The sequence below is a fragment of the Aquarana catesbeiana genome, linkage group LG05, assembly GCF_042186555.1.
Source record: "Aquarana catesbeiana isolate 2022-GZ linkage group LG05, ASM4218655v1, whole genome shotgun sequence".
NCBI lineage: Eukaryota > Metazoa > Chordata > Amphibia > Anura > Ranidae > Aquarana > Aquarana catesbeiana.
Window position 1 is genome coordinate 97,559,096 of NC_133328.1, and position 20,751 is coordinate 97,579,846.

At 42.0% G+C, this 20,751-nt stretch overlaps 1 protein-coding gene across 5 annotated transcripts in view; it reads left to right on the forward strand.

The window, feature by feature from the left end:
* The window catches only part of XYLB (xylulokinase), a 277,360-nt gene that overhangs the window by 14,267 nt on the left and 242,342 nt on the right, over nucleotides 1–20,751 (forward strand). For 2 of the 5 annotated variants that reach the window (XM_073630001.1, XM_073630000.1), the window contains exons 1-3: nucleotides 1,862–2,275; nucleotides 6,272–6,354; nucleotides 20,463–20,532. In XM_073630001.1, the coding sequence (XP_073486102.1) occupies nucleotides 2,228–2,275; nucleotides 6,272–6,354; nucleotides 20,463–20,532 (201 nt within the window). In that variant the 5' untranslated portion in view covers nucleotides 1,862–2,227. Of the gene's footprint in view, nucleotides 1–1,861; nucleotides 2,276–6,271; nucleotides 6,355–20,462; nucleotides 20,533–20,751 lie in introns of those variants that run through there. The other 3 variants (XM_073629997.1, XM_073629998.1, XM_073629999.1) reach the window with 3 other exon arrangements.

The window sequence follows — 20,751 nt, forward strand, 5'->3', positions numbered from 1 at the left end:
CGGATAGTCAGACATACCAAAACTTCAGGGAGCCAGAGATGAGCGTAGTAGACAAACAAGCAGGATCTGGAGCCAGAAGAAATGTCAGCCAAGCAAGTCTTTAACATGAACACAGGAGAACTTCTCTAGGGATGTGACCAAGGCGAAAGCAGAGATCATCTGGACTGGATGGCTTAAGTAGGCAGGACTGACAAGCAGGATATCATAAACAGGTGAGTCACTGTGGAGAGATAGGAGCTGGAAATTAGCTGACAGCTGAGCGGCCAGCTTTGAGAAGGAAGGGCTGAGCCCAGCCCTGACAGGTTAATCACAGTTCATTCATGATTTGGCATAGGAGGGGGCAATTACTTTTTCACATAAGGCCAGGCAGGTTTCAACAGCTTTTTTCCCTCATAAATGAAATAATAATTTAAAAACTGCATCTTGGATTTACTCGGGTTATCTTTGTGTAATATTAAAATTTGTTTGATGATCTGAATAATTTAAGTGTAAGAATATGCAAAATATGCAAAAAAAAAAAAAATTTAGGCAAATACTTTTCCACAGCACTGTAAATGTAAAATAAATACACAAATAACTAAAAATCATCATAAATAAATAAAATCAATAATATGTAATAATAAATAAAATATATAATAATTAACCCCTAATCTAAAAATAAATAAATGATTATTATTATTAATAATTTGAATAATAATACAATAATAGCACATCTACCGTAATAAACAAATGAAAGTGAATACAGGAAATAGTAGACACCGTTTACTGTGTTCAGTTGTATTTGTTTATTATGGTAGATGTGCTATTATTTGATTTTATTTAAGTGGCAGCTTTATTGAGTTATTACTTTTTATGTACACTTTGGTGCAGTGGTGGGATCTATAGTGTAGGTGGGCTTTGAGTTTAGATCCTATGTTTTATATAATAATAATTAAAATAATAAAGACCCAACCCGAACCAAGCAAAAATAAAAAATAATAATAATTATATTATTATTATTATTAATATAATATTAATAACAACAACAACAATAATAATAATAACAATAATAATAACAAAAATTATTTGTTTTGTGTTAGGGTTAGGGTGTTTATTTATTATTATTATTATTTTTTTTAGGGGTTAAGGTTAGGGGTTATTTATTTGTTTATGTATTTATTATTACATAGTATTCATTTATTGTATTTATTTATGATTATTTTGTATTAATTTGTGTATTTATTTATTAATTTATTATTATTATTATTATTATTAGTGGTAGTATTATTAACACCCTAACCCTAATAAAAATAAATAAATAATAATAAGACAATAAATAAATCCTATCCCTAACCTAACCTTAACTCTAAACCCTTACTCTAACAAAAATAATAATAATAAATGAATAATAATAATTAAAAAAAAATAAAAAATTATGGAAAAGCTGAAAAACCTAGCAACAAATAATGCAACAGATGATAGTTTTCTCTATTGGCTAATTTAAAAAAAAATCCAAAGCTCAAAAACACTGCATAAAAACACACCAAAATCATGCGAAAAAACACCCGAAAAACACTCAAAGATGATGCTACGCTAAGGTGTAAATGCAGCCTGAAAGAACTGCAATTGCCAAGAAAATGACTCTCATCCTGTTTGTGGGGCATAATGACACAATTGAATTCTGTCTGATACTTTTCTGTTTTTAACTTCTTTTATTTGCACCAACATCCAAATTTTCAAGACAAGCTTTCAGTGTGCGCCCCCTTCCTCAGTACTCTTGAAGTACTGCTTGGACCTTGAAGAAGGGGGTACACCCGAAAGCCTGTCCTGGCAATCTGGATGTTAGTGCAAATAAAAAAAGGATCACAGGCAGAACTCAATTATTTTTGTTGCAAGTGCACTAATATGCAATCCCTAAGGGCATGCTGGAAATTCTAGTTTTACAAGTGCTGCAGAGCCGGCTACAGCTTCAGACCCGGAACCCTGTCTCTATAATCCGGGGAATCACATTACAGTGACATGAGGATCAGGAAGGAAGCTGTCAGTGCACTACAGGAAGTAAGGAGAGAGACATGCAGTGTTTGCTAACAATCAGAGTGCTGTATGAATAAAGCATGTCACCAATCGCCCTTTGCTTCCTGTAATCCTTTAACTAGAGCCCACTGGAGCTGCTTCTGGTTACTGATTTATGTCAGGACCTCGGTGGACGCTCACAGACTCAGGGCTGCAGCCAGCGTGATCCTCTCCCATGGCCTCTGCTGCATATTACCTGGGCTTTGACTTCAGCACTCAGCAGGTAATATGCATTCTTCATGTAATGATCAGCTCTGATAATCTGCAGAGGAAATAAGACAAATCTACATAATATGTGGTCTCCTTAGACTACAGTCACGCACGCCTCCTGCGTTTGGTTTATTATATGCAGGAGAAATGATCTGGAAAGTATTAACAAACTTTATGCTTCCCTGGTCAAGTACTCCTGTGTTTAAATGTACATGCGTTCACATGCATTTAGACATGGTAATAGTATTTAATCTGTCCCTGGACGCACAGAATTCTATTTTCTCTAAACTCAGCTGAACAAACCTAAATGCAGGTAAATGCACAGTGTGATTCATATCAATTAAAATGATTATATGCATTTAGGAATGTCCTATAAATGCATATAAACCGATGTATGTCATTGCCAACAGAGGAGCACAGTGGATTAGTAGTTTACACTCCTGCTTTGCAGTACTGGGGTCCTTGGTATGAACTTAAAGCACAGCTAAACTTACCTTTTCATCAACTGTCCCTGTCCTTCCCTGGTGCCAGCATCTTCTTCTGGGTGCTGATCTTCAGCCATCTTCATTGGCCAGCGTGGGATAAAGTCACTTCTGCTAATGCGCAGGAGTCACTCATACCGGCTCATAGTGACTGTGCCGGCGATGTAAGCTGAGCTGTACTTTGCGCAGCTCAGCTTACAATGCCAGAGAAGACAGCGAGCAGAGAGGTGGATGTATTTTTATGCAGAAGAGAGACTGCTCACAGTTTGTCCCGCTTTAACCACTTCAGCTTCAGGAAGGTTTACCCCCCTTCATGACCAGGCAATTTTTTGCGATACGGCACAGCGTTACTTTAACTTACAATCGCGAGGTTGTGTGATACTGTACCCAAATAAAATGTATGTCCTTTTTTTCCCCACAAATAGAGCTTCCTCTTGGTGATATTTGATTACCTCTGCGCAGGGGCATTGCTAGGTCTACAAAAGATCTGGGGCTAGAGCCCATAGTATCGTAGTAAAGAAAGTCATACTTTTGGGCGGGCATACTCATGTGTGTATATATCCCCAGAGAGCCCCCCTTACATCAGGGTCCCCAGAGAGCCCCCCTTACATCAGGGTCCCCAGAGATCCCCCCACTTACATCAGGGTTCCCAGAGAGCCTCCCCTTTAAATCTGGGTCTCCAGAGAGCCTCCCCTTAAATCAGGGTCCCCAGAGAGTCTCCCCCTTAAATCAGGGTCCCCAGAGATCCCCCCACTTACTTTAGGGTTCCCAGAGAGCCTCCTCTTTAAATCTGGGTCTCCAGAGAGCCTCCCCTTAAATCTGGGTCTCTAGAGAGCCTCCCCCTTAAATCAGGGTCCCCAGAGAGCCTCCCCTTAAATCAGGGTCCCCAGAGAGTCTCCCCCCTGCATCAGGGTCCCCAGTGAGCCCCCCCACTTACATCAGGGTCCCCAGAGAGCCTTCCCTACCCTTGGGGACCCCTGCAGAGACTCGGGGCTATGGGGCCCAGATTTGGGGCTATAGCCCCAAAAGCCACCCCCTAGCAACGCCACTGCCTCTGCGGTTTTTATTTTTTGCGCTATATACAACAAAAGACTGACAATTTTGAAAAAAAAACAATATTTTTTACTTTCTGCTATAAAACATTCCCAATAAAAAAAATTTAAAAAATCTAATTTCTTCATCATTTTAGGCCAATATGTATTCTGTTACATATTTTTGGTAAGCAAAATCCCAATACGTGTATATCGATTTGTTTGCGTAAAAGTTACAGCGTCTACTGACTTTGGTATATTTTTATTTATTTTTTATTTTTTACTAGTAATGGTGGCAATCAGCACTTATAGCGGAACTGCGATATTGCGGCGGACATATTGGACACCTAACTGACACTTTTGACATATTTTGGGGACAGTGACACTAATACAGTGATCAGTGCTAAAAAATATGCATTGTTACTGTACTAATGACACTGGCAGGGAAGGGGTTAACATCAGGGGCGATCAAAGGGTTAAATGTGTTCCTGGGAGTGATTACTAAATGTGAGGGAGGTGCTTTGACTAGGGGAAGGTAAATATCTGTTTTCCAGCTTAGCTGGGACACAGGATCAGCACATTCCCCTTTTACAGAACGGAGATCTGCCTTGTTTACATAGGCAGACCACCGTTCTGCCTTTCTCCTGAACGATCGGCGGGTCCCACTGATTGGATCCCACTGTGTCCAATCACAGTGGGAGTGGGTCGCTGGCAGCGCGCGCGTATGCCACAGAAAGTGTCAGATCACATACCAGGTACAGTATGTGATCTGGTGCAGAGCAGCCGTCCTGCTGCAGTAAATCTTCGGTGGGCTGTCGCTAAGCGGTTAAAGAGGAGCTCCAGTCATTTTTGTGTTTATTAAAAGTCAGTAGCTACACTCACCTGTCCTACGATCCAGCGATGTGCTCACCTGAACCGTCGCTTCTCTCCCTCTCCACTCCCTGGTACCGACATTTCAACTGTGGGCACCCGGCTGTGAAAGCTTGCGGCTTTACAGGCCACCCGGCTTAAATGTGTGCCTAACTATGTGTATATGTGTAAAGTGTGCTGCTTTCACTAATAGATCTCTAATGCCGCGTACACACGGTCGGACTTTTCAGCTACAAAAGTCCGACAGCCTGTCCGACAGACTTTCTACGGCCTTTTTAACGACCGGACTTGCCTACACACGATCACACCAAAGTCCGACGTATTCGTACGTGATGACATACGACCGGACTAAAATAAGGAAGTTGATAGCCAGTAGCCAATAGCTGCCCTAGCGTTGGTTTTTGTCCGTCGGACTAGCATACAGACGAGCAGATTTTTTGACCGGACTCAAGTCCGTTGGAAAGATTTGAAGCATGTTCCAAATCTAAAGTTCGTCAGATTTTCGACCGAAAAAGTCCGCTGCAGGTCCGATGAAGCCCACACACGGTCGAATTGTCCGCCGGATTTGGTCTGTCGGCGTCCTTCGGACTTTTGTAGACGAAAAGTCCGAATGTGTGTACGCGTCATTAGTTTCTCTTAGCAAAGCAGGGAGTAGAAACAGAGAGATCGTTCCCACTGTACTGATGGACAACACAAGAGCTCTGAGCTGTGATTGTACACAGTCAATTAGCAGGTCCCGGCCGTGAATCATTGCCCAGGACTTGATGCCGGCGGGGGGGTTGGCACGCATGCGTGTGCCCTAAATCCAGAAGCAGGCAGCAACGGGTACATCGCTTTGCCTGTGCAGACCACCTATTGCGGGTGGTTTCACAAGTGGTTAAGCTTTGACAAAAAAAGCCGCCCCAGATTTTGCTTTCTCTAGTTTTAGTAAATCAACCCCGGTATGTGACATCATTGTTGTGAGTCACAGACGCTGCGCTCTACACTGACCGGAAACCGGAGGGAGGGGAAGGGGGAAGGGAAGAATTTGCTGTGTGGTAGCAAAACAGTCTGGCGGAGGATGAGGTTATATGTAGGTCTCTGGGAGTGGGGTCACCAGTGGCTCTTCCTGATTGGTGTGAATGGGGGCACTGCCAGCAATAAGGTAAAAACTCAGCAGGAGACGTGACACTAACAATGCACTTGGCTGCCACCTACAGGTAACATTGTTAGCATCACTGTAATGGTGGATAGGTGGGAGTCCGTATCACTGAAATGGTGTGCAGACTCTGTAGACTTATCATTTAAGCCCCTGCTACTTTTAGCACAATTAGTCCAAATCAAAAATTCAGCATAACATGCTCAGTGCTCCACAATTACTCTGTCCCCTACCCCATTCCTGATTTCAGAAATCCAATTTCCAAAAGTTCCCAGGTATGTTTATTTAGCACAGCAGTTCGGAACGCAACAGCCCATGGCAACCAATCAGATTATATGTTTTCTATTACAGAACAATTAAAGATTACTTCTGATTGTTTGGTAAGGGCTACTACTCTTTACACATTGCTCTTTGTCTTTAATAAACAATGTTGTCTGTAGTTAATCAGTTAATCATGGACTTTAGTGTTTCTGTTTTCTAATTTACAGTTAAAGGTTATTGCTGTTAATGAAGGATTTCAAGTTGTCTATGAGGACAATGTCCACTTTGATAAAGATCTACCTGAATTTGGGTAAGTGAATCTTATGGTGTTGGGGAAACTTAGGAAAATATTTTTCTTTGAAGGATAATTCTCTTCCTTTGGAAATGTACGGAAACAGATGTGAGATAAACGCTTGTAGATGTAGCCAAGGTGGGCTCCTTGATAGGGCAGGCTTGGTCACTCACCCTCAAGTCATGAAAGATGGACATAACCAAGGTAGAGTGGGGAAGAAACCACTTTATATATTTAGTGGAAATTAAGACCTTTGCACCGAATATATAAACTGTGATAATGAAGTGAGAAGTGAGCATTTCAATAATAATAGTTATTCTGGAGTCTCTTGTTACTGCAGTCTGATCACAAGCTTTCCCTGCTTTACTTGCTTTGGCTGTAGACCTAATCAGAGGGGCACAAAACACAGCCAGTCCTGCAGTAAATATCCATTGGGCTTATATCTATAAAGCCTCATGCACACTGGGCATTTACTCTTGGTTGCACTCCAGCTGCAGCTAAACGCTTTGGGCCTAAACACCCATTGTGCTTGAGGCCTAAGCCTGAAAGGACATTCTCTGCTTCCTAGGTCCATGGGCAACATACAGGAATTATACTAAAAAAATGAAATAACATCTTGCATGTATTGATGCATCTACATTTCACAAAAATTTTACATATTTTTTATTAATAATTTCATACTTGCCAAATGTCCCAGATTTGCTGGGATAGTCCCTCTTTATAATGACCTGCCTCTTGAGGTTTATGTCCCATGCTGTGTCCTGAGATTACAACATGAAGCCACACATGCTAATTAAGCCCCCCTGACCTCCCGTCCACTAGTAAATCCAGCTCACCTGGGGGATATAACCAATCAGAAGCAGACGTGGAAGGCCTGCCTTTGACGTTCCAGACGTTTACAGAATGCTGTTAGAAGAGGGGGTGCTACACCGTGGTAAACTTGGCCCTGTTCCAACTTTTTTGAGACCTGTTGCTGCCATCAATTTCAAAATGACCTCATTTTTTTTTTAACAATGGTACATTTTCTCAGTTTAAACATTTGATATGTTTTCCATTTTCTATGAATAAAATATGGGTTCATGAGATTTATAAATCATTGCAATGTTATAAAAAATGACTGCGCTAAAGTCTGACAAAGATAGCAGCCAGCACTACAATCCAACAGAAATTGCATAATGAATAAAGTAAAAAAAAGTGCAGCGCTATGTATAATGAATAAAGTAAAAAAAAGTGCAGCGCTATGTATAACCAAACATCAGCATACATGTATAGTGACATTAGCATGTAAACATAATAAAGTGCAATGTGCAGTAATAAGACCCTCATATATGAAAATGAAGAGACTTAAATGGTATGACCACCATGCAATCAAATAGTCCAAATCGTGAATAGAAAACAAAAGTTTGTTTCAATGATGATTGTGAAAAAATCCAAAAAATGCCTTAAGGAGTCACCACGGCAAGTGCATCCACCACCCAGCAGAGAAGAGTCAATATGCTTACCAGAGGACAGCATCAACCAAGCATGTAGTAATAATGGTCAGGATGGTAATCACAGGAATGGTATCCAGGGCATTAATGATCTTCACAGAAACAGACCCACTTGTCAAATCGTAGACTCCTCTGTGGAGCCGGCAGCCCTCCCGGTGACGGACATCTTGGTGTAAGGGAAGCGGAGACTCTGAAGAGCTTGTTTTTGCCTGTGTTGTGGAGTCTCCGCTCCGCACATTGCACATTATTGTTTACATGCTAATGTCACTATGCTGATGTTTGGTTATACATAGCGCTGCACTTTTTTTCAACTTTATTTACAAATCATTGCATTCTGTTTTCATGCAGATTTTACCCAGCATCCCAACTTTTTTAGAACTGGGGTTGCAAAAATATTATGCCAACAGTGTTTGCTTTGCAATTAAAGTGGAAGAAATGCCTATCACTATCTATTCTTAAAAATACTCCCTACCCTTTCTTCTTATTTATCTTCCCTAACCTGTATAAAAAGATGTGTGCACTTACCTATTTTTAATCTGCTATAGTCACATGATTCCACTGCTCCATCTCCCCTGTGTAAGTAAGCAGCTGCTGCAGGGGACAGGAGGGAGCACCGATAACAGTTGGGCTATGGGTGATGTCACAGCTTATGGAATTGTGTAAGCGCTCCCTAAGCCGGAACTGCAAGATCACCGGAGCAGGTTAAAAATAGGTAAGTATACATATCTTTTTTGTACAGGTTAGGCATATAAGTGAGGAGGGGGGAGGGTAGTTAGACTTATATTTTCTTCCATATTAATGTTTATTGTGTATTTTGTGCAAGGTCTGGTGGATTGCCGCACTTTAAATGGACTGCACAGATGAAAGCTAGCCATACACATCAAAATATCTCTTCTTCAGCTCCAAATGAGAGAAGACACTAGATTCCCCTATCCACACTAAACAGTGTGGATAATGAGGTCCTCTGGTGGCTATTGTATTTTGATAGCCCTGGCATCCACAGTTGTCTGAATACCTGATCAGGGCTGCTATTGATTGGAATATACATCTTAGGATCTTAGGATGTGGTCATTGTTCGACTCTCCAACCAGCTCCTATGATTTTGAAACCGAACCGTCTTTTTTTAAAGTGGGTAACACCGACAAGGCCAACTATGGCTCAAATTTTAGCTGATTCAGCAGGAACCATGTATGGCCAGCCTAAAAAATGTAGCTAACTAAACAAATACATAAGTAATGAATCATTGAAGATCTCTCTTCTCCATATTTAAAGTGTTACTAAACCCACAACAGTAAAATCAGTCTGTATATGCAGTAAAGCATGCTTGTTATACTCACTGTGGAATCTAAGGGTTTAATGCTGTTTGATTCTATCTTCTCTGATCCTCCCCTTCTTCCACAGTTCCCAATCCATCTCCTGATAGAACGGGATGGGGAGGGTGCATGTGATCAGCACAGGGCCAATCAGCACTGTCCAGACAGAGGGTCAGGGGTCCTGCAGCCTCATATGGAAGTTAGAGGAGAATGAAAACTCCTCCTACAAGCTTTAACAAGACACTGATAGAAGTCACAAGACTGCTCTAACTGCTGATAAGAAAAGGTATTTAGCAGTTTATATTTACTAAAACTATTGCATTTCCATAGAATAATCCCACAAGGGGAAAGAATGGGGAAGGTTGGTGGGATTATACGATACCAAACACAGGGAAGGTAGAGAGAAAACAAAAAGGAGAAAAGGGAAAAAGGTATAATGATGTATCCAACTGAGAAATGCAAGCTAAAAAGTACAATATTTTATTAAAATAAACCTATTACATTTCAATGTTCTGTGTACTGTGGGAGACCAGATATAGTGAATGTAGGGTCCTGGGTTTAGTAACTCTTTAATGTCACAAGTGGATCATGCAGTATTGGTAGGGTAGGTTTGAGAAAAACTGATTTAGTGACAATAGTTCTGGCTGATTATATTCGGATTGGTGCTGTAGTCTAATCAGCTTTCAATTAAACTGTATAAAGACTTATTATTATTAATATTAGTATACAGGATTTATACAGCACCAACAGTTAGTTCATGCAGCACTTTTACAGAATAAAGGGAAACAGTACATTTACAAAACAACTCAGTACAAGAAGATTAGGAGGACTTGTGGGTCCATACACTCTTGTATACATGTGAGCTCTGCCGGTGGCTATGTCATGTATGCACAAATTACCGTTTACTTGCAGGCTATTAGAATGAAACTAATTGGTTATCTCTGGGTGGGGGGTTGAAGGAAGTGGTGGAGCTGGGAAATGTTACAGTTTGAATTCCCTGTGCTTTGCCAATTGGAAATACTTTATATCAGGTCCTCTTTAATTTATGGGGCCCCCCAGCAGAGCACAATTACCTCCCTTGTGCCCTTCCTCTGCTCTTTTCAGCCACTAGATGTAATGAAAGTCCTGAGTCAAGCAAACATAGCACATACCGCTCTAGGTGGATTTCACATATACTCTGTCCAATGCTCTGTCATTCCAATCCTCAATGCTCAGCTCATCAGCCATCAATCATACAAGATAAAGGTCCGGGACAGCCGCAATCATATGCTTTTTATTGAAAAAAATTTACTTTACACGTCACATAACAGAGGGGGGAAAGGTAGGAGATCTTAACGCGTTTCGTACTTAAAGTGTTACTAAACCCAGTAGTATGAAAATAGTTTTTGCCCGCAGTGCCCACAGCTTATAAATCTTCTTTTTACATTAAAATACTGCCACTATATACCCTTTTGGCTGATCTGTATAACATGGTCACGTGATAAACTGCAGGGTTTTCCCGAGTGCTGAGTGTTCAGGTAGGAGGAAATTTCCACTACAGCCTTTGTCCTCATGCTGTTATGGGAGGCGGATCATCCATCAGTCAACATGTGACATCCCACCCACTGTGTTGTTTTTTAGTTACAGGGCGTGAAGGAGGAGGAGGAGGGAGGGAGGGACTGGGCTGTCATTTAGGATCTGTATACACACCAAAATGTGCAATGTCAATACCATGTGACCTGAAAAGCTCAACTCAACAAGGAAATGTCCAGCAATAGAGACCAAACTGAGCATGTGCAGCTTTACTACTCTGACTGTGTCTTATCTGGCAGTGCCCAGAGTGACCCTGCGGGGGGAGGGGGGAGGGATTTGTCCATACAGGATCATACACAATTCAGAGGATTAACCCCTTAAATTGCACAGTGAGTATAACAAGCATGCTATTCTGCATATACAGACTGATTTTACTGTTGTGGGTTTAGTAACACTTTAAGCTACCACTTAATTATAAGCTTATAATTAAGCACGAAATGCGTTAGAATCTCCTGCCCTTTTGTCCTCTGTTATGTGATGTGTAAAGTCTACTTTTTTCAATAAAAAGCATATGAGGAATGTGGCTGTCCCAGAACTTTCTCTTGGATGAAGGAAAAATCCTGTTTAAGTTGCAAGCCACTGGAGTAGTAGCTTACACAAGGCTATGGACTCCCTGTATGTTGCCGCAGATTTGCCCAGTGCTAAATCACATGCTCCTCCATACCTGGAAGTACAAGATATCTTCCTAAGTCCCCCTGCACTAGCATCAGAGGAAGCAAAGAAAAAGTAAGTATATGCTGGAAGAAGAGTGTGGAATAAAGATGATCTCCATGTTTCATTAAAAAAGAAGTATGCCTTTAAGAAAAAAAAACAAAAAAAAAACTAACAATTATACTCACCTAGATGGCTGTGGCATCAATCCCAGCTGTAGCTGTCCCCCACCACCTCTAATGCCCCGTACACACGGTCGGACTTTGTTCGGACATTTCCGACAACAAAATTCTAGGATTTTTTCCGACGGATGTTGGCTCAAACTTGTCTTGCATACACACTGTCACACAAAGTTGTCGGAAAATCCGATCGTTCTGAACGCGGTGACGTAAAATACGTATGTCGGGACTATAAACGGGGCAGTGGCCAATAGCTTTCATCTCTTTATTTATTCTGAGCATGCGTGGCACTTTGTCCGTCGGATTTGTGTACACACGATCGGAATTTCCGACAACGGATTTTGTTGTCGGAAAATTTTATATCCTGCTCTCAAACTTTGTGTGTCGGAAAATCCGATGGAAAATGTGTGATGGAGCCTACACATGGTCGGAATTTCCGACAACAAGGTCCTATCACACATTTTCCATCGGAAAATCCGACCGTGTGTACGGGGCATATGACTGAGAACTGAATGATCAAAAACCACTGATCGCTCAGTTCTTGGTCTTCAGACCCTCCAGCGCTCACTGGAGTGCAGAGTTGTGGAGGGAGCAGGAGTGCCTGGCTCAGAGCGGTTTGCTGGGAGGCTAAGCCAGCTGCTGGTCCAGTGGGCTTTAGCCTGCTGTCAGCTGAAAACGGGTCACGGGAGTGCAGAATAGGGATGAGCTTCGAGTTCAAGTCGAACTCATGTTCGACTCGAACATCGGTTGTTCGCCAGGTCGCCGAACAGCAAACAATTTGGGGTGTTCGCGGCAAATTCGAAAGCCGCGGAACACCCTTTAAAAGTCTATGGGAGAAATCAAAAGTGCAAATTTTAAAGGCTTATATGCATGGTATTGTCATAAAAAGTGTTTGGGGACCTGGGTCCTGCCCCAGGGGACTTGGATCAATGCAAAAAAAGTTTTAAAAACGGCCGTTTTTTCGGGAGCAGTGATTTTAATAATGCTTAAAGTGAAACAATAAAAGTGTAATATTCCCTTAAATTTTGTACCTGGGGGTGGCCCCACCCCCGTTAATTAAGAACCATCAGAAGAGGAGAAGCGTCACACAGCGGGAGCCTCCCATCATGCCATCATGTATGCGGAGCGGCCCGAGGAGAAGAAGGGAAGAAGACGCCGTGAAGGAAGATGCCGGACGAGAACACCGGAGGAAGAACCAGAAGAAGAAGAAGATGGAGGAAGAAACCGAAGGAAGATAGAAGATAGAAGACAGAAGAAAGAAGATAGAAGAAAGAAGAAGCATTTAAGTAAAGGAATTGTCAAAAACTGTCTCTTGTCATTTTTAACATTTTTGACACTTTTTTTGTGAAATGGTAGGGGTCCTTTTGTACCCCCTTACCATTTCACACAGGGGGGAGGGCCGGGATCTGGGGGCCCCCTTGTTAAAGGGGGCTTCCAGATTCCGATAAGCCCCCCGCCAGCAGACTCCCACAACCATCAACATGGGAACAAGGTGTTTTGGGGGGCTACCCTAAAGCACCCTCCCAATGTTGAGGGCATGTAGCCTGGTATGGTTCAGGAGGGGGGGCACTCTCTCGTTCCCCACCTCTTTTCCTGCAGCCTGCCAGGTTGTGTGCTCGGATAAGGGTCTGGTATGGATTTTTGGGGGGACCCCACGCCATTTTTTTTTTTTTTTTGGCCGGGGTTCCCCTTAATATCCATACCCGACCTGAAGGGCCTGGTATGGAATTTAGGGGGACCCCCCACGTCATTTTTTTTTTTTAAATTTTGGTTCAAGGTTCCCCTGTGGGGAATTCCCATGCCATTTGTGTATTGTCGGACCGGCAATTCATTAATAGCCGCGAGTAGTTTTAAATGACTTTTTTTCCTTTGAAATGTCATTTTGCTGTCAGACTGTTCTAAACACAGGAAACATGCGCCCCTTTACAGGCATACTATAGACACCCCCCAGGTATGAAATTTAAAGCAATATTACACTTTTATTGTTTCACTTTAAGCATTATTAAAATCACTGCTCCCGAAAAAACGGCCATTTTTAAAACTTTTTTTTGCATTGATCCATGTCCCCTGGGGCAGGACCCAGTTCCCCAAACACTTTTTATGACAATAACTTGCATATAAGCCTTTAAAATTAGCACTTTTGATTATTCATGTTCGTGTCCCATAGACTTTAACGGTGTTCGCGTGTTCGAACAAATTTTTTGCCTGTTCGCAAGTTTTGGTGGGAACCGAACAGGAGGGTGTTCGGCTCATCCCTAGCGCAGAACGAACTCCATTCCTGTGATTCATAGGAGTACAGCCAAAATAGCTTAGGTTATACTTCTCCTTTTTAATTTAAATAATTTGTTTGGACCAGCTTGGCCCAAACAAACTATATAAAGTTACATTAAACCTGGAGATCAGCTTTTAAGCAAACCTGTAGCTTTAAGATGATGAACTGGAAGGTAGAGAGAGAATGCTGAATCTTGCTGTGTGTTGTGTGTTATTCAGTTGATCAGTGCATATCAAATAGTGCGTAAGCCACAGAGCCTCGTCAAGGCACCCTGGTATCTGTGGTACCTAACACTAATGTATAAGTGTCCCCACAGTGGAGGCACATGCATTCTGATGGATAGGTGAGAGCAGGTGGACTGAAGGGGAGCCATCCCTTCTTAAAGGTACAAGGGCACACTGAGCACTCAGCATATAGCACAATGGCTGCAAAGGTGTCAGTGCTTTGCCTGACCAAAAAACACGACAGTGATACACAAAAGACGCCACTTGCTCCCATCTATAGCTGCCTATCGCAGCAAGTAGCATTGGAAGGCAAACAACAGGTACAAACAAGGCCAAGGATAAATCCAAGGGAAAAACCAAGTTTAACTTACCACCAGCCCGCAGACAACCAAATAACCCGTCTAACAGTATGCGTTAAAAGCAGAGGTTTAGTCTGCACACATTTGCATGTGCCTCCACTGTGGGGACACTTATAAATTAGTGTTAGGTACCACAGATACCAGGGTCCCTTCCTTGACAAGGCTCTGTGGCTTACGCATGCATTTGAAAATGTGTGTAGACTAAACCCCTGCTTTTATTGCATACTGTTTGTATTGCCCTGTACACACAGTTGGATTTTCTGACGGAAAAAGTGCGATCAGATTGTGTTGTTGGAAATTCCGATCGTGCGTGGGCTCCATCTGACTTTTTCCGTCTGAATTTCCGACACACAAAGTTTGAGAGCATGCTATAAAATTTTCCGACAACAAAATCCAATCATTTAAATTCCGATCGTGTGTATACAAATCCGACGCACAAAGTGCCACGCATGCTCAAAATAAATTAAGAGACGAAAGCTATTGGCTACTGCCCCGTTTATGGTCCCGACGTACGTGTTTTACGTCACAGCGTTTAGAATGATCGGATTTTCCGACAACTTTGTGTGACTGTGTGTATGCAAAACAAGTTTGAGCCAACATCCATCGGAAAAAATCTATGGATTTTGTTGTCGGAATGTCTGATCAATGTCCAATCCTGTGTACAGGGCATTAGACAGGTTATTCGATTGTCTGCGGGCTGGTGGTAAGTTAAGCTTAGTTTTTCCCTTGGATTTATCCTTGGCCTTGTTTGTACCTGTTGTTAGCCTTCCAATGCTTCTTACTGCGATAGCAAATAGTGACTATTGGTTGAGTATTTTTTCCATAACACAGAGAACATTTCATCATATCTATTAGGCTTTAGTACTTGATCTACTGATGGAGAAAAGATTTGGAGCAGATGGAGTTTAGCGTATCAAGTTTCCTACAGAGATGAAAGTAATTGATGTGTCAGCTGTAGAAACAGTTACGTTAAAGCAATCCTAAACCACAGATGGGTGAGTTGCATTATATCCCATTGATCTATAGTAGAGTGCCAAATATTTTACTCCCTGTGAGAACTGCAAGCTTAATGCCCCAATGATAGCATCAATTTAGATAGTACAGTCCGCCTGTCAGAATTCACCACCTGACAGCTTAACTTCATGAGTCATCCTTGTTCTGATTATCAGGAAAACAGAGAGATAATTCTACACACATTGCAAGAAGCTCACATTTTATAAAACCTATATGCCTTATAAAAATGTGCTTACAATCAAAGTCATGACTTCCAGTGTGGTAGGGATTCTTTAGGAATCGCTCCCTTCTGCTATGCATATTAATGCTGTCTTTAGGTTAGACCAGCCTTTCTCAACCTATTCAACACAAAGGAACCCATGAAATAACTTTCTGGTCTCTGGAACCCCTGCTAAAAATGACTATATCTACAATTTATGATACATTAGTGTGATTGTCAGTGGGAAGAATGCTCCTTACACTTGTGGTCATTGGGAAGAATTCCCCCCTTACAGATAGCTAAAAAGATCAACGGTGTCAGTGAGAACTTATCTGAGAGGCAGAAATTGCTCATTTCTCACGGAACCCCTAGTGACCTCTGGAGGAACCCTGGTTGAGAAACCTTGGGTTAGAGATTTCCCCACTCAGCTCGCTCAGGGAAACTGAGTGACACCAAATTCCAACAGCAGGGAGAGGAGGATAACAACAGTGGACATCACATCTTGGTTATATGTATATTTTTACACACCATCTGCCCTCATTACCCTTCACCAAAATAACAAGAGAAAATATATATGGGAAGAGGTCTGTACTGGTTGGTGGATAATTATTTAAAATCGCCCCTCCCTGTTTCTTCCCTGATATAAGTCTTTCAGAAGTAGGGAGGCTGCATTAAAAGAGATATATGGCCAAAGCTTTTTTTACCATACTTCTCTTGTGGGTCACAGGAGTGCAGTTGCTTGTTCTCTCCTGTGACCCAGAATCAGCCATCTGTCAGCCGACATGAAAAAGCCTCTCTAGGCTCTGGTAGAATTCTGACCATATTGTCAGGCTGCACCTAGCCGCCCGATTCACAGCTAGCTCCAGCTCTCAGTGCTCGTTGAGAGCCAAAGCTAGCTGGACCTGGCCCTTCTTCAGCCCGGGACTTCGGTGAGTGCTGGAGGGCAAAGCAGAGAGCAGTGACTGACAGTCACCACTCACAACTTTGAAAGGACCGAGAACTGGGTGATCAGTGGTCACATCACAGAGGTGCTGCAACATAGAGGTGAGTATGTATGTTTCTTTTTTAGTATCCTCAAACTTCTCCTTAAAAGCTATTTTGGCCCTACTTCTCTTATGGATCATAGACGTGCACTTCAATCTGCACTCCTGTCACCCATTTTTAACCGATAGCGGGCTAAAGCCCACTGTCAGCTGAGGTCACTCAGCCAGTCCAGGCTCTGGAAAGATTCCAACTTTACAGTTGGTATTCACCCAGATGCCTGGACTAACAACTGGCTCAACCTGGCGCTTCAGTGAGCACTGGAGGGGCAGAGCATAGAGCCGGTGACTGACAGCCACTGGCTATCTGCAGACTGAAGACCAAGACCTGAGTGATCAGCAATCTTTAATTGCTCAGTTCTCAGTTCTAGAGGTGGTGGAGGACAGATGTAGCATGGCTCGATGCTGCATCTATCTAGGTGAATATGGATGTTTTTTTTAATTCCCACACTTCTCTTTTATGCCCTTGGTCTCTGTACTAGACTCTAATATACTTTTAATGCACCTACTCATTTCTGAAAGTTGTGTACTCTAGCTGAGGCAGCAGACAATTGGACATGATCCACTGTCATATGAGCATCTATATTATTCTTTTAATGTGAATGGACAGTCTTAAAGGCCAATAGGGATGCTAAATTTTAAGAGGAAAGATTGAGATTTGCATATAACTTCAGCTGCCTAGAAGAAAGGTTGAGATTTGCATATAGCGTTAGCTGGCTATATACCTGGGTCTACTTCTCTTTTAAACTAGTAACTTTACCTACCTATAATTATTCATAGCATACTGGACACAGTTTAGCAGGCCATGCACTGATTGAATTTTGTCTGGCTCCTGATGAAACAGCTGAAATTCACTTTGTGAGTGGCCCTATCAGAACCTTCCCACCCAACATTCTTTCATTGAAAAATTGAAGGAGCCAGGTGCAAAATTGTCAGCCAAAGAGTGACAGCATCCAATCAGATGCAGTCGCTGTTTGGGTATTCTGACAGTTTCTGGTGCTTGCTGTCAGAATACAGTAGCAGCGCAAAGGGAAGATTAATGCTCCAAGCAGTCACTAAGTGACACACTTCAGTTGAATAAAAAAGTTACAGCTTTAATGAAATATATAAAAAATTCAATACAAAAATACCAACCATAAGTACCCTTCACCAACCACAGTTAAAAATAAATATAATGTTGTCTAATTGCAGGGAAAGCAACTGCGCATTCACCCATACATTTTTCAACAACGGCAAGTGGCTGGCCTTCAGATAAAAGTGGTCTCCGTGGGGGATTCCCAGCAAGATCACTTTTATCGGGGCAGGAGAGGCCCCACCCCCTCCTGCTGCGTAGTGGAGGAGATGATCGCATCCTTACCCCTGACAGGCCTGGAGCCCAGTGAGGGAAAGATGGCCCCCGCTCGGGTCCATAACATTGAATGGCGGAAGCGACGTCAAATGTCATTTCCGCCCAATGGTCTTAAAGGGGGAATTTTATTTATTTATTTTTTTTGCAAAAAAAAAAAAATACATTTCATTTTTTTTTTTTAATTATTCTATTTTTTTATTGCATTTTAGTGTAAATGTTAGATCTGAGGTATTTTTGACACCAGATCTCACATTTAAGAGGTCCTGTCATGCTTTTTTAGATGTTTGCATTCCTTGTAATTGGAATAAAAGTGACCCAATTTTTTTTTTTTAAAAGGACAGTGTAATAAAAAATAAAAAGTAAAATAAATAAGAAAAAAAATAAAAAATTTAAAGCGCCCCGACCTGCCAAGCTTGCGCGCAGAAGCGAGCGCATACGTAAGTCGTGCCCGCATTTGAAAACGGTGTTCAAACTACACATGTGAGGTATCACCACAATCGTTAGAGTGAGAGCAATAATTCTAGCTCTAGACCTCCTCTGTAACTCTAAACATGTAACCTGTAGAAATGATTAAACATTGCCTATGGAGATTTTTATGGGTCAAAGTTTGTCGCCATTCCATGAGTGGGCGCAATTTTGAAGCGTGACATGTTGGGTATCAATTTACTTGGCATAACATTATCTTTCACAATATAAAAAAAATCTGGGTAAACTTAACTGTTGTCTTATTTTTTAAGCCAAAAACGTATATTTTTTCCAAAAAAATTGCACTTATAAGACCGCTGCGCAAATACGGTGTGACATAAAGTATTGCAATGACCGCCATTTTATTCTCTAGGGCAGGGCTATGCAATTAGCGGACCTCCAGCTGTTGCAAAACTACAAGTCCTATCATGCCTCTGCCTCTGAGTGTCATGCTTGTGACTGTCAGAGTCTTGCTATGCCTCATGGGACTTGTATTTCTGCAACAGCTGGAGGTCCGCTAATTGCATATCCCTGCTCTATGGTGTCTGAAAAAAAGAATATAATGTTTGGGGTTCTAAGTAATTTTCTAGCAAAAAAAAAAAAAGATTTTAACTTGGAAACAACAAGTGTCAAAAAAGAGGCATGGTTAAAGAATACAATAGCAGTACTGCAGATTCATCTGCCTGTGCTGTAAAGCATGGATAGAGGAATCTGTTAGATTTTTTTTCATTAAGCCAGCAGGCTGAGCTAAAAAAAAAATAAAAAAAGATCTATTATGCCGCGTACACATGAGCGGACTTTACGGCAGACTTGGTCCGGCGTACTGGATTTCGTCGGACAATTCGATCGTGTGTGGGCTCCAGCGGACTTTGTTTTCTCAAAAGTTGGACGGACTTAGATTTGAAACATGTTTCAAATCTATCCGACGAACTCGAGTCCGGTCGAAAAGTCCACTCGTCTGTATGCTAGCTCGACGGACAAAAAGCCACACTAGGGCAGCTATTGGCTACTGGCTATGAACTTCCTTATTTAAGTCCGGTCGTACGTCATCACGTACGAATTCATCGGACTTTGGTTGATTGTGTGTAGGCAAGTCCGTTCATTCAGAAAGTCCGTCATAAAGTCCGTTGAAAAGTCCGCCGGGCAAAGTCTGCCGTAAAGTCCGCTCGTGTGTACGCGGCATTAGTGTATGACCAGTGAATGATCTATGATTGTGACCAAGCATATTACTTCTCAGTGGGAAGCAGCCAAATCTGCAGCAGATTTGTCCACGTAAGGTGATGGCTAAATATGACAGATAAAGAACGTTTGTGGGGGTCCTAACTGCTCATATAATATTAAGGACAATGGGATCAGTTGTGTGAAAGGTGAATACTCACCAAGGCAGCCATCCTACAGCTACACTGATCAATCTGCCTGAATGATGTAGGATACCTTAATGGATAATTAATGGGCTGGAGAATTGGAAAGGGGTTACTTAAATGTGCTTACTTTTGACAAAGAAAGTCTAGAACAAGCCTATTCCACAGTGCAGTCTAAAGCCTTGTACACACGATCGGAATTGTGTGATGACCGACCGTTTGTACGCTCCATCAGACAATTGTTGTCAGACTTTCCGCCAACAAATGTTGGATGCCAGGATTATAACGTTTCCGCGGACAACGGTCTGTTGTCGGATTTTCCTATCGTGTGTACACAAGTCCGTCATACAAAAGTCCAAAGTACAAACACGCATGCTCGGAATCAATGCTCACCAAACACGACAATAGCAGAAGGTGTCCAAAGGGTGGCGCTCAAGAGCTGAAATTCCACGTAGTGGAATTTGTTGGCCGACAATTGTGTACCGTTTGTATGCAAGACAAATTCACGGCACACGCCCTTCGGACAAAAGTCTAATGCTTTGCCTGCAGAAAATCCGATCGTGTGTACGAGGCTATAGTTACTGGGTAGTAATGGAGATAATAGCACTGTGAAAAATCTGTGTTTATGCATCTTTTCAGGACACGAGGTGGAGTCCACGTCCACAGTGACAAGCTGACCGTAACTTCACCCGTGTTAATGTGGGTTAAGGTATGAAATTTTTACTGATTTAATTATTCACTGACCTCTGACTTCTGTATGTGGTTTTACACAAGTATGAGCTAGCATACAGTACCTGCTTTTCATCAACAAAATAACAAAGCTTTGCAGCTCTGTACAGTCAGTAGATGTATGAAATGTCCCCCAATCTCAGGGATGCTTCATGACTACAAAATGATCAGTTGAGAAAGTTCACTGAGAAAAGGTAAG